The sequence below is a fragment of the Phocoena sinus genome, chromosome 3 (genome assembly GCF_008692025.1).
Source record: "Phocoena sinus isolate mPhoSin1 chromosome 3, mPhoSin1.pri, whole genome shotgun sequence".
NCBI lineage: Eukaryota > Metazoa > Chordata > Mammalia > Artiodactyla > Phocoenidae > Phocoena > Phocoena sinus.
The window spans coordinates 10,540,527-10,555,864 of record NC_045765.1 but is presented as its reverse complement, the minus strand read 5'-3'; the positions used below and the strand labels follow the sequence as shown (position 1 = coordinate 10,555,864).

The 15,338-nt window shown below is 43.4% G+C and overlaps 1 protein-coding gene across 1 annotated transcript; it reads right to left on the bottom strand.

Annotated features, from left to right (window-relative positions):
* Positions 1–1,359: 1,359 nt before the first annotated feature.
* On the bottom strand, positions 1,360–2,301 carry LOC116750673 (olfactory receptor 7A10-like). The gene has a single exon (XM_032625616.1). It carries the CDS (start codon positions 2,296–2,298, stop codon positions 1,360–1,362), a length of 939 nt encoding a protein of 312 aa, XP_032481507.1. The 5' UTR covers positions 2,299–2,301.
* Between the last annotated feature and the right edge of the window lie 13,037 nt (positions 2,302–15,338).

The following is a 15,338-nucleotide window of genomic DNA, read 5'->3' as shown; positions in this document are numbered from 1 at the left end:
GGATTCTTAACCACTGCACCACCAGGGAAGCCCCTCAATAGTCTATTGATTGAACTGCAAGCAGAGATAGTCAAATTCTATATCACACTGGGTGATTTTAGCATATATCACTCCATAATTGATACAACAAGGAGACAAAAAAAAAAATCAGTAGGGCTTCCCTGGTGGCACAGTGGTTGAGAGTCCGCCTGCCGATGCAGGGGACGCGGGTTCGTGCCCTGGTCCGGGAAGATCCCACATGCCGCGGAGCGGCTGGGCCCGTGAGCCATGGCCGCTGAGCCTGCGCGTCCGGAGCCTGTGCTCTGCAACGGGAGAGGCCACAACAGCGAGAGGCCCGCGTACCCCCAAAAAAAAAAAAAAAATCAGTAAAAATAAGATTTCAACGTGATTAACCAACTTGACCTATTGGGCCTATATAGAAAATGCACTCAATCGTTGTCCACATTGATCTTTCAGCGTCAACAGGTCACCTACTAAGTTTAACCACAAGTGCATGAGAGCAAATCTCAATAAATTTCAAAGAATTAAAATTATATACAGAGTGTGTTCTTTAGCCACAACGCAATGATACTAAAAACCAATGACAAAAGAAGGAAAAGAGGTCCTCCATATAATTGGATACTAAAAAATGCACTTCTATATAACTCATGGATTAAATAAAAACTCTCAATTGACTTTATTCAAATCAATTTCTCTGCATAGATTGCAGCAGAAATGAGGAAAATCAGGATGACTCAGAAGGGAGAAACGAAACGAGAACTGGTGTATCTAAGTATAATGTGAAAGCAAATGAGTGTTCACTACAAGTTTACAAACACATGGTCTGCACATCTGATGATAATTTTTTCCTCCAGCTTTATTGAGATTAATTGACTTTGGTTAACACCTGATAATTACACATGTGATTTTACTGTACACATATATATTGCCATATATGAGATATATTCCCTATATCACTATCAAATATGTAACATTTTGCTTATTTTATAGATGTCAACTGAACTCAGAGAGTTAAGGTAGCTGATAAGTGACAGGTAGTAAAACACAGGATAGAAGGATTTTTTTTTTTTTTTTTTTTTTGCTGCTGCTGCTGCTGCATTGCAGCCTGCAGGATCTTAGTTCCCCGACCAGGGATCGAACCTATGTTCCCTGCAGTGGAAGCTCAGAGTCCTAACCACTGGACCTCCGGGGAATTCCCAGTATAGAAGGATTTAATACAAAGATATCTGATTTGAAAACCCATGATTAATCACGTTGCTAGGAGAACTGAATTTTGGAAGAGTCAGGAATTCTTGCATACCCAGTATTTCATTCCCTTTGACTCTTTCTAGAAGCCCACACCCAAGGCAGATGACAGAATCATGAAAAAGAAAATGTTCCAGAGATCAGTGTCCTCAAGTCTCCCTTTACGGCTCCGTTCCTTAGGCTGTAGATGGAGGGGTTCACCATAGGAGTGACCACAGTGTTCATCACTGAGGCCACTGCCCTCCTCCTGGGGGAGAGAGTAGCTGCAGAACTAAGGTAAACTCCAACACAGGTCCTATAGAATAAGAAAACGACAGACAGGTGAGACCCAAAGGTGGAAAAAGCTTCACACTTCCCACCAGTTGATGGGATCCTCAGGATGGACAAGACAATGCGAGTGTAAGAGAAAATTATCCCTGAGAGGGGACCGACACCTAACAGGCTAGTCACTAGATGCATCAGGATGTCGTTGATAAGAGTATCAGAACAGGCGAGTCTGAGGATCTGAGCAAGTTCATAGAAGAAGTGGGGGACTTTCAAGTCTGTGCAGAAGGACAGATGCAACACCGTCAGACTGTGGAGCAAGGTGTCCATGATGCTAATGAACAAGGAGCAAAGAATCATCAGACCACAGAGACGGGGGTCCATGATGATTGCATAATACAGAGGGCGGCAGATGGCCACGTAGCGGTCATAAGCCATGATGGTCAGGAGCAAATTGTCCATACATATGAAAACCATGAAAAAATACACCTGAATGAGGCAGCCTGCATCGGTGATGACTTTGTTCCCTGTCTGGATGTTCACCAACATCTTGGGGACTATAGTGGAGGTGAAACAGATGTCAACAAAGGACAGGTGGGAGAGGAAGAAGTGCATGGGGGTGTGGAGGTGGGAGTCTGAGCTGATGGCCAGGATGATGAGCAGACTCCCCAGCACAGTGACCAGGTACATGGACAGGAAGAGCCCAAAGAGAAGGGGCTGCAGTTCTGGATCCTCTGAGAGGCCCAGGAGGAGGAATTCTGAGACACCAGTCTGGTTTTCTGATTCCATGTTGTTGATGAGTCTACTGGAAAATAGAGACATGACTTACCATGAAACAGACACACAGACATCACTTGTTTGAGAGAAGTCATTTAAACAATTATTCCCTTCTGGTTGCTCTACTCATTTCTTCCTTCACCAAGTAATTATTTAATGACTTCTAAGTACCATACGTTTTGTTCTAATACTAAAAATTAAAACATTTTATTAAAAATTAAAATATTTAATTTTTTTAGGAACTATCATGCCTGCATGGCATTTTAAAATCTACGATTAGGGCTTCCCTGGTGGTGCAGCGGTTAGGAATCGCCTGCTAACGCAGGGGCACGGGTTCAAGCCCTGGTCCAGGAAGATCCCACATGCCGCAGTGACTAAGCCTATGTGCCACAACTACTGAGCCTGTGCTCTAGAGCCTGAGAGCCACAACTAATGGGCCTGCAAGCCACAACTACTGAAGCCCATGCACCTAGAGCCCGTGTTCTGCAACAAGAGAAGCCACCGCAATGAGAAGCCTGCACACTGCAAGAAAGAGTACCCCCCGCTCACTGCAACTAGAGAAATCCCATGCACAGCAGTGAAGACCCAACACAGCCAAAAATAAATAAACAAAATAAATTTATTAAATAAATAAATAAAATCTGTGATTAAATTCTCATCGTTTTCTTCACATAGGGTCAAACCTGGTTGGATGACTGCACTTTCTCAGAGAATTTTAACTCTGTAGTTAACTTTATACTGAGTCTGCTCAGAATGGCAAATCTCAGGTATTGCTGGAAATTATAAGCTCAGATTCTTTACTGTCTCAATGTGAGAAAGAATATCATTAATCCATTCCTTTAAATATTCTACTTTTTACAAATTGGATCAAACCACTCTATTGGAACCTGTCTATATAGAAAGAATTGTTTTGCTGCAATCTGTCATTTGCCATCAGCCTACAGTGAGGGACATTTATAAGAAAAGTTTAAATGAATCTACATCTTGTCTATTGTGGAAGTGTCATACCTGTAGGGGAAATTCCTGTCTGGCCCTTAAAACAAGAATAGTTAATACTTTTTCTGAAAAACTGATTTAGGGAGTTCCCTGGCAGTCCAGTAGTTAGAACTCGGCGCTTTCACTGCTGTGGCCCCAGGTTCAGTCCCTGGTCAGGGAACTGAGATCCTGCAAGTCTAGAAACTCAGAGTCATTTTATAGCATATTTCTTTCAACTAGTTGTTCCTTGGTAGCTACCTTTTTGGACATGTCTATATGGCAATGGCTTTGTAATTATCCCCTACCCTCCAAGTACTCTTTCTTTTAAAAATTTATTTATTTATTTTTGACTGCGTTGGGTCTTCGTTTCTGCTTGCAGGCTTTCTCTAGCGGCGGCAAGTGGCGGCTACTCTTCGTTGCGGGGCGCGAGCTTCTCATTGCAGTGACTTCTCGTTGCGGAGCACGGGCTCTAGGCGCACAGGCTTCAGTAGTTGTGGCACGTGGGCTCAGTAGTTGTGGCTCGTGGGCTCTAGAGCGCAGTCTCAGTAGTTGTGGTGCATGGACTTAGTTGCTCCGTGGCGTGTGGTATCTTCCTGGACCAGGGCTAGAACTCTTGTTACCTGCATTGGCAGGCGGATTCTTAACCACTGCGCCACCAGGGAAGCCCCTCCAAGTACTCTTGAATGCATTTAACCCTGTGCATTTTTGCAGAGCAATCTTCCTCTCAAGCGTGCCAGGGAAGGTCCAGCACATCCTTCTGGAACACTTCAATGGCATTCTATCCAATAAACCCCCAAGTCTTCACTTTGGCATTCAAGTTCTTCCAACATCTGGGCCCTGTAATAATTACACATGGGGCAAGGTACTCTCAGCAATGAATTTACCTTGTAAAACTGACACTCCATGTGGTTTCACTGAGAAAGCTTCAAGAGTGAATAATTCTAGGAGCTGGTGTGCAAATACCAGCAGGACACATAATTGATGAAGATGTGTCATTTCCTGCTCTAATCAAAAGCAAATTATTCATCTCAGAATATGAGCTTTGGAAGGACACATATTTGTAACAGAAGTGAAGGGAGGATGGAATGCATAGAGTCTTGAGAGAGCAAAGGAAACAAGTGAGCATTTTTAAGCTCTGCCTTCACACTGGCTGGCATGTGGGAGGGAACTCATGAACTAGCCAAGGCTAACATCCAGACCCCTTGACAGGATCAGAACCCAGGCAATGGTTTATGAAGCAAAGGAGGAAGGACAGGTGTCTAGTCACAAAGGAAAAGAAGTTGAGCAAAGTTCAAAGGACATTTGTGTCCTTCAAATTAATAAGACATATGCATTAGATAGGAAACGTTCTGAGTACTAGGGACATAGGGAATACTCCAGAAATATTGGCTTTCATTGCCATTATTGTTTTTTATTAATAACAGAATAGTTATTGTTATATTAGTCTTTATGGAAGAGAAAATATTGAGCTTACTTAAGGATGTTCCTCTTCCCCTTAATTTTCTGACACACAGACTGATCTGTTTAACTGTCACAATTCCAGAAACATGAATGAAATTTCAACATTTGGAAAGTTTAAAAAGGCAAGAAAGAGATTTTGTAATTTTTCTGTTTTTCTTTTTCGTTCTTTTTTTTTTTTTTTTAGCTTATAAACAATAAGGAGTTTATTTCTCATAATTCTGGAGGCTGGAACGAAAGTCTGAGATCAGGGTGCGAGCATGTTGGGTGATGGAGGGAGGTTCGGCCTGGAGGCTAGAGACTTCTTACATCCTTACCTGGCAGAAGGGGTGAGGGATCTCTTTTATCAGACACTAATCCCATTCATGAGGGCTCTACCTTCATGACTTAAGCACCTCCCAAAGGCCCCACTTCATAATACCATCATATTTGGGGGTTAGGATTTCAGCATATATATTCTGGGGGTACACAAACTTTTAGACCATAACACATATATTGGCATAATCCTTTTCATATTTTTTCAGTGTATTTAGGTTTCCTTTCTGCTATTGATTATTTATGTTTTTTAATTTAATTTAATTTTTTATTGAAGTACAGTTGATGTACAATGTTGTGCCAATGTCTGCTGAACAGCAAAGTCACCGTTATATATAATATATATGTTTATATATTATATATATAATATATATATATATACTTTTCACATTCTTTTCCCTTATGGTTTATCATAGGATATTGAATATAGTTCTTTGTGCTATACAGTAGGACCTTGTTGTTTTCTGTTTTTCTTAAAGAAAATGTTGAAGAGCTTCTCAAAAAATTAAAAATAGGATTACCGTATGATCCAGCAATTCCACTTCTGGGTCTGCATCCAAAAGATCTAACAGTAAGATCTCCAAGAGCTATTTATACACCCATGTTCTTAGCAGCATTATTTACAATAACCGAAAGGTGGAAGCAGCCCATGTCTCCAGTGACAGATGAATGAATAAGCAGAATGTGGAATATACATACAGCGGAATATTATTCAGCCTTAAAAAGGAAGGGCATTCTGACACATGCTACAACATGGATGAACCTTGAGGACATGATGCTAAGTGAATAAAACCAGTCACAGAAAGAAAAATGCGGTAAGATTCCACTTATATGAAGTACTTAGAGGAGTCAAATTCATACAGAGAGTAGAAGGCAGAAGGGTGGTTGCCAGGGGCTGGGGGGATGGCAGAATGGGGAGGGGTAGTGTTTCATGAGGACAGAGTTTCAGTTTTGCAACATGAAAACTGTTCTGGAGATGGATGGTGGTGATGGTGGCACAACAATGGGATTGAATTTGATGCTACTGAACTGCATACTTAAAATAGCTTAAAGGGTACATTTTATTTGATATTATTTTGTCATGATTAAAAAAATAAATGAATTAATAAAAAATCCCGAAGGAACTCTTTCTGGTTTGCTTTACTCATGCTCCGGCCCACTGAGCTTTGAGAAATCAGTTGCCCCTCATTTCTCGAACTTCATAGATGTTCTTAGGGAACAAAACCCCACCCTCGCTTCTGTTTTATGCTTCTCCCTCAGCCAGAGAATCCTGCAGATCAGGGAATATTTAACACCATTCATGGAGGCTCAGATCTTACCTCCTCCTGCTCTTGGTAGGGTCACATCCAAGTCCGGCTTAGAAATAACTGGGTGAGTGCTGTCTCCTGGAAGAATCCACGGCAGGAGACAGACTTAGATCCTTACCAACTCTGTCCCCTCAGTCTACTTCAGGATCTTTGGACCTTTCCAAAGAGGCAAGAAAGGACTGACTAGGCGGTTCTCCAAGTGTCTACCAATTGTTCTTAGGAATGAGGGGGAAGGAGCCATCCATAATGAGTCCCCAGGGATCAGAGACTAAAAGGATAATAAGAATTACAGAGCTTTCAACAGCCAGCCTCCATGCTCCACCTACCAGGGGACAAAATAAGGACACTGATAAGTTGGTTATTCTCAAGGAAGATAGTACTTACGATGGCACTATGGTTTTTAAACTTTAGTGTGTATCAGAATCACCCAAAGTGCTTGTTAAACAGATCTCTGGGTCCTACCCTAGAGTTTCTGATTGACTAGGTCTGGGGCGGAGTCCAAGAATTTGCATTTCTAACAAGTCCCCAGGTGATGTTGATGCTGATACTGCTGGTCAGGGGGTCACACTTCAAGATTTACTGCTGTAGAAATTCCTAAAGCGTGGTGTGGAATCAGCCACATCTGGATTCAAATTCTGTATAAAGCCAAGGAGGAAAATCCTTGAACATGTTTGAGCTTTTGTTTCCCATCTGGATAATGGGAGTGAGGATGTAGGACTACCCTACGTTCCAGGAGTACATATGAAAAGGAAAAAAATAAAGCCCACAGCAGAGTATGCATTTACTGGGGCTCAGAGCAGGCCACCCCCAAATATGCCAAAGTGTCATAATGATTATTTTGAATTAAAGTTACTTTAGGGACTTCCCTGGTGGTCCAGTGGTTAAGAGTCTACGCTCCCAATGCAGGGGGCCTGGGTTCAATCCCTGGTCAGGGAACTAAGATCCTGCAAGCCACACAGCCCAGCCAAAAAAAAAAAAAACACTTCACAAAAATGTCCACTGCGAGAGGGACACTTTGACCCTCCCCTCTGTCTCCTTGAAAGCAGAAAATAAATCTCCCATGTGAAAAGGTACCCTCCCTGTACCAGGAGGATGGAAAAATCCTTATCACCAGAGATAGGGAGCCCAGGGCCAAGAAGGCTATATAAACAGATCTTGTTACTTCATCAATTAGCCATCCAAGCCTATTTTTCTTTGTATGGTCAACTTCTCACAAATTTATTGTTCTTTTGTCTAAAAATTATAAAAGCTGCCTGCCTTGGTCACTTCTTAGGTCCTATTTCTATGAGACTTCTGTATGTATGACTTAATTTTTGTTTCTCCTTTTTATCTGTCTTGTGTCAATTTCATTATTAGATCACCCAGAAGAACTCAAGAAGGAGGAGGGGATATTTCCCCTTCCCAACACGTTCATTATTCATATTCTTATTATTTTAAAATTTTATTGGAGTATAGTTGATTTACAATGTTTTAGTTTCAGGTGTACAGCAAAATGATTCAAACATATACGTATATTCATTTTTTTTCAGATTCTTTACCCATATAGGTTATTACCTAATACTGAGTAGAGTTCCCTGTGCCATACAGTAGGTCCTTGTTGTTTACCTATTTTATATATAGTACTGTGTGTATGTTAATCTCAAGCTCCTAATTTATCCCTCCCCACCACGTTTCCCCTTTGGTAACCATAGGTTTGTTTTTGAAATCTGAGTCTGTTTCTGTTTTGTAAATAAATTTATTTATATCATTAAAAAAAATAGATTCCACATATGAGTCATATCATATGGTATTTATCTTTCTCTGTCTGACTTACTTGACTTATTATGATAATTTCTAGGTCCATCCATGTTGCCGCAATTATTCATATTATTTATATTACGATTACCAGGACTTGAGGAGATCCCGACCTGATTCCTCCCTTTGAGTGGCGTGTGTTAGAGGGTTTAGGGCGGAAAGGACAGGAATGTAAAGGAGGAAGAGGAAGAGGAAGAGGCAGAAGAGAGAGAACATCCAGGGACAACACTTATGAGTTGTGAAGAAAGAGGACCATCTTGAAAATTCCATGAGGATCCTTAATCACAGCAAGGAGCAAGTTGTCTGGGGAGACTGACCCCCTTTCCTTGAATCTCAGTGTCTTCCTTAAAGGGTTGGATCCAAAACCAGCAGTGTGAGGATTCAACAGCACAGTTCTCCTCCTTCCCTTCCCGGGACATAAAGGGATGCATTGGAGCAGCCTGGAATTCTCAGAAATTTTTGAGAAGTATTGATTCCTTTGAGTAGTGAATTGGCCCATGCAATTTTAAGGTGAGAGAAAGGGGTCAGCGGAGCCACAAGCAATTGCAAATCTAGTGCCAAGGGACTTGGAAATAGGCCAGAAAAATCGGGAGGGCAGTTAGACAGTGATTCTCACTCTTGACCAGGCGTCAGAGTCACCTAAAGGGTTTCTTAAAACACAGGTTGCTGGGTACCACCCCAGACTTTCAGCATGTCTAGATGAAGTCTGAGAAACTGCATTTCAGAGAACTCCCCAGGTAATGCCGATATGGCTGGTAGAACCTGCTGCATAATTTTTGGGGTCCCAGTGCAAAATGAAAATGTGGGACCCCATGTTGAAAAAATGTCAAGACAGTGATAGCAGAGCATTCAACCAAGAGTGGGGTCCTCTGTGGCTCTTCTGGTTGCACACCCATGAACCCAGTCCTGGCTGCCGGTCTAGGGACACATTGTGAGAACAACTGGTTTAGACTTCCTACTTAATTAACCTAGGACTACCTCCAAATAGGAATAATAATGATAATAATAAAGTTGCCCCCTTTCCTCTAGAACTTACAAGGATTTCTGTATCTCCAGGATGGCCCCACAGGAGACGGCAGGGGCTGAGTTTCTCCCCAGGATGTAGATGTTGAAGATAAATCGATGCTTGAGAATTTCAAGGAGACAGTCATGTGTGCAGTTTCTGGACAATACACATTCTCTAAGAAGCAACAAGGTAGCAAAGCTTTCCAGTTGGTTGGTGTGAGATTGTGTTGATAGGGGACACTTGGTATATTTACGGTTTTTCTCTGGCCCTAGGGGCCTTGTCCCCGAAGCTCCTCGTTAGCCAAAGTGTTCTATCTTCACTCCAATCCTGCAGCAGAGGGAAGGAAACTACTGGCTTGCTAATTCCCTGAGCCGGGGTAAGCATGTGGCCTTTCCTTTCTCCTGCCTCTTTGTACCAAAGCTCACAGTCTGGGATGATCAAGATGCCCAACAGGCTCAGCGGCCATGGCCCACGGGCCCAGCCGCTCCGCGGCTCGCGGGATCCTCCCGGACCGGGGCACGAACCCGCGTCCCCTGCATGGGCAGGCGGACTCTCAACCACTGCGCCACCAGGGAAGCCCCTGGCTCTTCTTTTAAACTCAGCAAAGTTTGTTTGTTTTTCGGTGCTGGTGATATTTTCTAATACATATTAAAATACACAGTCTTTAAAATACTGTCTGCATCCCAATTTGGAAACACTAACGAGTGCACCTCTATAGCTTCTAGATTTTTTGCATCAGGAGGGCCTGCTCAGGTAGCCTCCTCTGACTCTCCCCCTCGGCCAGGGTTCTTAATTTGGGGATCTAGTCATTGACGGCACTCACCTATGACTGTACTGAGATCCAAGACTCTGAAAATTATCTGATGAAAGGCCCTGTAAAATGCAACTACAAGAGAACAGTTTTTGCTCACCATGGCTTAACACAGTGCCCGACCCAAATAGGAGCTGATAAAACATTACTATGTGAGCCAGGAAATCGTGGCAACCCATGAGTTAGGTGCCATTATTATACCCATAATGGGAACCAATGATTAGAGGCAACCCACGAGTTAGGTGCCATTATTATACCCATAATGGGAACCAATGATTAGAGGCAATGGTTTGCTGGGAAGTCAGGAAAAAGATCTGATTTGTAGCACTGGTCGATTTCTGAGGTGTAAATTCTCCCACCACAAATTCGAGCTCTCAGTCATTGAAGGCAGAGTTGGAAAGAGCTGTATGATCAGCTCTGCAGTGTGGACTTTCAGCGCACCGCTGAGAGGAATTCTCTATTCTTCAAACTCCCCAAGCTTTATTCATGTCTCAAGGCTTTTATATAAGCATTTCAGGCATTTCTCTCCTTTGAAATGTCCTCTCCCAGATCTTCCTACAGTTGGCCTTTGTAATTCAGATTGTCAAATTAAAAAAAAGAAAAATGCCACTTCGAATGTCAGTAAGGAATAACTGTATTAAGAGGGACTATTGCAGCAGGCAGAAACGCCTATTGTTAGCCAGAATCGTTTCAGAGAGGGTATGTAGGAACAAAGCTTTAATATGCGGAGGCCAGCGGCTGGAGAGGGAAGGAGGGCCTCATTAAAAACTGCTTTGTGGGCGGGGCTGGGATGATAGTGGGGGTGAAGGTGAGCGGGGACTGGGGGTAAAGTGCAGGATGTCAGAGGCGTGGGGAAGTGTCTTGAAACTTAACAAAGTGCTTTAAATAATTGCAACAACAGGAAAAGAGGAGGCAGGAAATGTTTGTTGTCAGGCACGTGGAGGAGGGGTGGGGATCTGGGACTGACGCAGAGCTAAAAAGTTATAGGGCTGGAAGTTCTCACAAATAAACTGTCTCGCTCAAGTCCATCCAGCCTCGGTTATGTCAAGCAACGTTTTAATCAGTCTTGTCAAGGTCTCCGCTGGAACATCAGCTCCCCAAAGAGTGCCTGTGTTCAACTACTACTAGTCATTCAGGTACCCCATTACCATTTACTTTTCTTCTAGCATTTGCCATTTGCTTTTTCTTCCTTTCTTTCTTTCTTTTTTTTTGGCCGTACGCGGGCCTCTCACTGCTGTGGCCTCTCCCGTTGCGGAGCACAGGCTCCGGACGCGCAGGCCCAGCGGCCATGGCTCACGGGCCCAGCCGCTCCGCGGCATGTGGGATCCTCCCGGACCGGGGCACGAACCCGTGTCCCCTGCATCGGCAAGCGGACTCTCAGCCACTGCGCCACCAGGGAAGCCCTCTTTTTTGTTTTTAATATTTATTTATTTGGCTGCGCCGGATCTTCGTTGCCACGTGCGGGATCTTCCTCGCGGCATGTGGGATCTAGTTTCCTGACCAGCGATGCAACCTGGGCTCCCTGCATTGGAAGCGTGGAGTCTTAGCCACTGGACCACCAGGGAAGTCCCGTCATTTGCTTTCTTCCTTATTTGATTTTTCTGTGTATATGTTGTGTTGTTTATTTTACATTCCTAGTATTTAGAATAGTGCATGGTATACAGTAAGTACTCAATAAACATCAATTCCATGAATGAATAATTACCCTGTAAAAATACGCAACGATTTAGACTTCCGTAGGCAGCGAACCACTCTATTGATACCGCTGAATACAGTCGACCCTGGGGGTCGGTAGATCCGCGATTGGCTGAATCCGCAGATGCGGGACCCGCTGAATGGGAGGGCAGAGTGTAATACTACACCATGTTACACAAGGGACTTGAACATCTTTGGCTTTTGGTATGCGTGGGGCGGTGGTCCTGGAACCAATCCTCCGCAGATACTGAGGGACGACTGAACTTGTATCTTTACTTGTACAATTAAAAGGAACTAGTGTAAACAGGGTGTGTATTCTTTGGTTCAACAATAATCCTATATAAATCAGTAACACTGAGCCTGTTACTGTTTGGGCTTGATGACTGTGTAAATCTAGTCAGGGAGAATAGGGTGTGTCTTTTAAGCCTTTACTCCTTTCAGTTGTCATAGTTATCATAGATAAGTCAGTGACCTTGTGCATTTCTCCAGACAGAAAGCTTGCTGTAGCTGAGAAGTATGTGGACATCAGCCTGGCCCAAGCTCTTACCTCACTGACTGGATTTCTGTGTCTTTCGGTGAGTAACGAATAAGAGCTTGTGGCAGGGGCTCCCCACTGCCCTTCACTTTGTAAGGTAATTTTTACCCTGCAGAACATTTTCTCTTGACTGTGGGCATCCGGGTGCATTTGAGATTGAGGTATCTTGTGAAATGAAAATTTTCAGTTATTTATGTTGGGTAAGCGTCGACTGAAAAAAGTGCACAACGTGTGAGTTGTGAGTTAGGTTTTATTTGGGGTAAAATGAGGACTATAGCCTAGGAGACAGCCTCTCAGATAGCTCTGAGGAACTGGTCCCATAAAGGTAAGGGAGAGGTCAGTATACATGTGATTTGGGTGAAGGGGGACACGTGCAATGAAGCACACATGTTGGCAGAGGGTTGCTACTAGTCATGAGGAACAGATGTCTCTGTCAATGATTTGAGTCCTTTTCTAGATATAAGAAGATGCAAGGAATTGGTCTCATAAAATCTTCTCCTGAAGAATATCTAACTGTCTGAAGACCTGTTCTGCCTGTTTTTCCCAGAGCACAGAGCGCTCATTCCTCAGCTCTGCCCCGAACTCCTTTCAGGGTGTATTGAAGGTCAGCCACTGCAGTGGCTAGTTACTTCATCCTTGTAGAGGCAGACTGCAGTTTTTCATCCACAAGGGCTTTGTTCACAGGGTGTCAGGATGGGCAATTTATTACCTTTTAATTATGAGTGCTACTATTAAGGTCAGCTTTGTTCTTTTCAAGCGAGCTCAGCTAACCTGACAACCCCCAACCCTTGAAAGTCAAGACATTCTTTAAAAAGTGATGCAAATTTCATTAAGGTACTACCTGAAATGAGAGTTCAATTGACTTTGTATGGAATGAGTTTTACCTCGTGCTGTGTTAATTAAATATTTGTTTTTTCCCAAACCATATAAAACATAATAAAAGCAAATTTTCATCAACTTTTAAGTGCAGGTAATTTGGCTATAAAAGAGTATTCTCTTACAGAATTTGATGCTTCCTTTACTTAAATAGAATTCACATTATTTTAAAAACTCACTAACAAGCTTCTTGGTTTTTTTTTTGTTTTTGCGGTACGCGGGCCTCTCACTGTTGTGGCCTCTTCCGTTGTGGAGCACAGTCTCCGAACGCGCAGGCTCAGCGGCCATGGCTCACAGGCCCAGCCGCTCCGCGGCATGTGGGATCTTCCCGGACCGGGGCACGAACCCGTGTCCCCTGCATCGGCAGGAGGACTCTCAACCACTGCGCCACCAGGGAAGCCCAAGCTTCTTGTTTTTTATCATGTATTACATATATTTTAGCGATTATCATTTATTATTTATTTTTAAAAATTTATTATTATTTTTTTTGGCTGCGTTGGATCTTCGTGGCGGTGTGCAGGCTTCTCATTGTGGTGGCTTCTCTTGTTGCAGAGCCGGGCTCTAAGTGCACAGGCTTCAGTAGTTGTGGCTCATGGGCTCTCTAGAGCACAGGCTCAGTAGTTGTGGCGCACAGGCTTAGTTGCTCTGCTGCACGTGGGATCTTCCTGGACCAGTGCTTGAACCTGTGTCCCCTGCATTGGCAGGCGGACTCTTAACCACTGCGCCAGCAGGGGAGTCCCCTATTCTTATAATTTAGTGTGTGCACACTGAAAAATTCCCCGGGTGAGTTTTTGTCTCCTGTCAGTGGTCCACAAATATTTATTACATGTCTGCATCGAGCCTGTTCCTGTTTGCTCAGGCCCACGGGTACAATGGCAAACAAAATTTATAAGGGTTAGGTCCCCTGGAGTTTACAGTCCAACCATCAAGCCTACTTGTAAATGATAGCTGGTTTTGAGTTATTTTATTTTTTAAATTATTGTTTGGCCCTGCCCACGGCATGTGGGATCGTAGTTCCCTGACCAGGGGTGGAATCCATGCCCCCTGCATTGGGAGCAGAGAGTGTTAACCATTGGGCCACCAGAGAAATCCCTGAGTTATTTTAAATGGGAGCACGTCAATGGAGGACTCAGTCTAAGGGCTCATAAAGGCTCTTGGAAAAAAAAAAGGTATTGAAGCCAAAATCCACAGTAGAAATGACTAGGCTACAGACAGGCAGTGGGCTAGGCTGTGATGGGGCCAGGAATGGGGAGAACATTTTAGCAGGAGGACTCTGCACATGTAAAATCCCTGAAGCAGCTAAAATCCCTGGATTGTACCAGGATGTGAGCAAGACAGGACATGGCTGAAAAAAGAAGCAAGAGAGGAGGAAAGTGAACTAGATTGCAAGAGTCTCAGCCACATGACTTGTAATCGGGAAAGCAAGTTCAGGGTTTAATTTAATTTAATGCTGGTGGGAAGCCATTGTGAGCCGGGGCATCAACAGTTAGATTTGTGTTTAGCAGAGCTAGCTGCACCATGAGGATGCTGGGTGAGGATGGAGTACAGAGGACAAGCTTGACTGGTGGAGAAGAGATTAAGGGTTAGTAGTAGGATTTAGGAATGAGTGATGGTAATCTAGACTCTTGGTGGCTACAAAGTAGAACAAAGTGATGATTTGGGGGGATAGATTGAAGGTGGAATCCATACTCATTCATTTCTGCACCCAGAATGCTGTACACTTTACGATGTGGCTAGTGATGTGCTAGTGGCTGGGTATAGGGTTTTAATAAGAAAAGGCCATTCTCTTGGACATTATAATCTAGTGGAAGAGAAAATATAAGTAAGCAAAGAACTAAATATATAATTACAAATTCTGAGGGCTACATAGGGAGACTCAGACAATAAGACTGGATTTATATTAAATATGGGGCTCACAATAAAGGTGATTCTGAGGAAATGACATTTAAATGGACAGAAAAATGACAAAGGAAAAATTATCCATGTGTGGCAGGGAACGGGGAAGAATTTAATAGTTGAGATTTTCTCTGGAGAGAGCACCATTGAAATGATTGGAGTTGGGTGGAGAGAGGGTGTGGCTTGGATTAGTCTTGTCAGTTTCTGCTGTGGGGTAGGGTGAAGTCTACAAAGGAATAGTTTTAGGTTTCAGATGATTGCTGCCTTTGGGGGATGGGGGAGGAAGTGTGCCCATATTTTAAAATTTCAATGGCTGTTGTGGGCTGAGGGGAGAGGAGTCAAGGATTCTGTGGGTTTTAGTTGAATCCAGCCCACAGGAGGGGA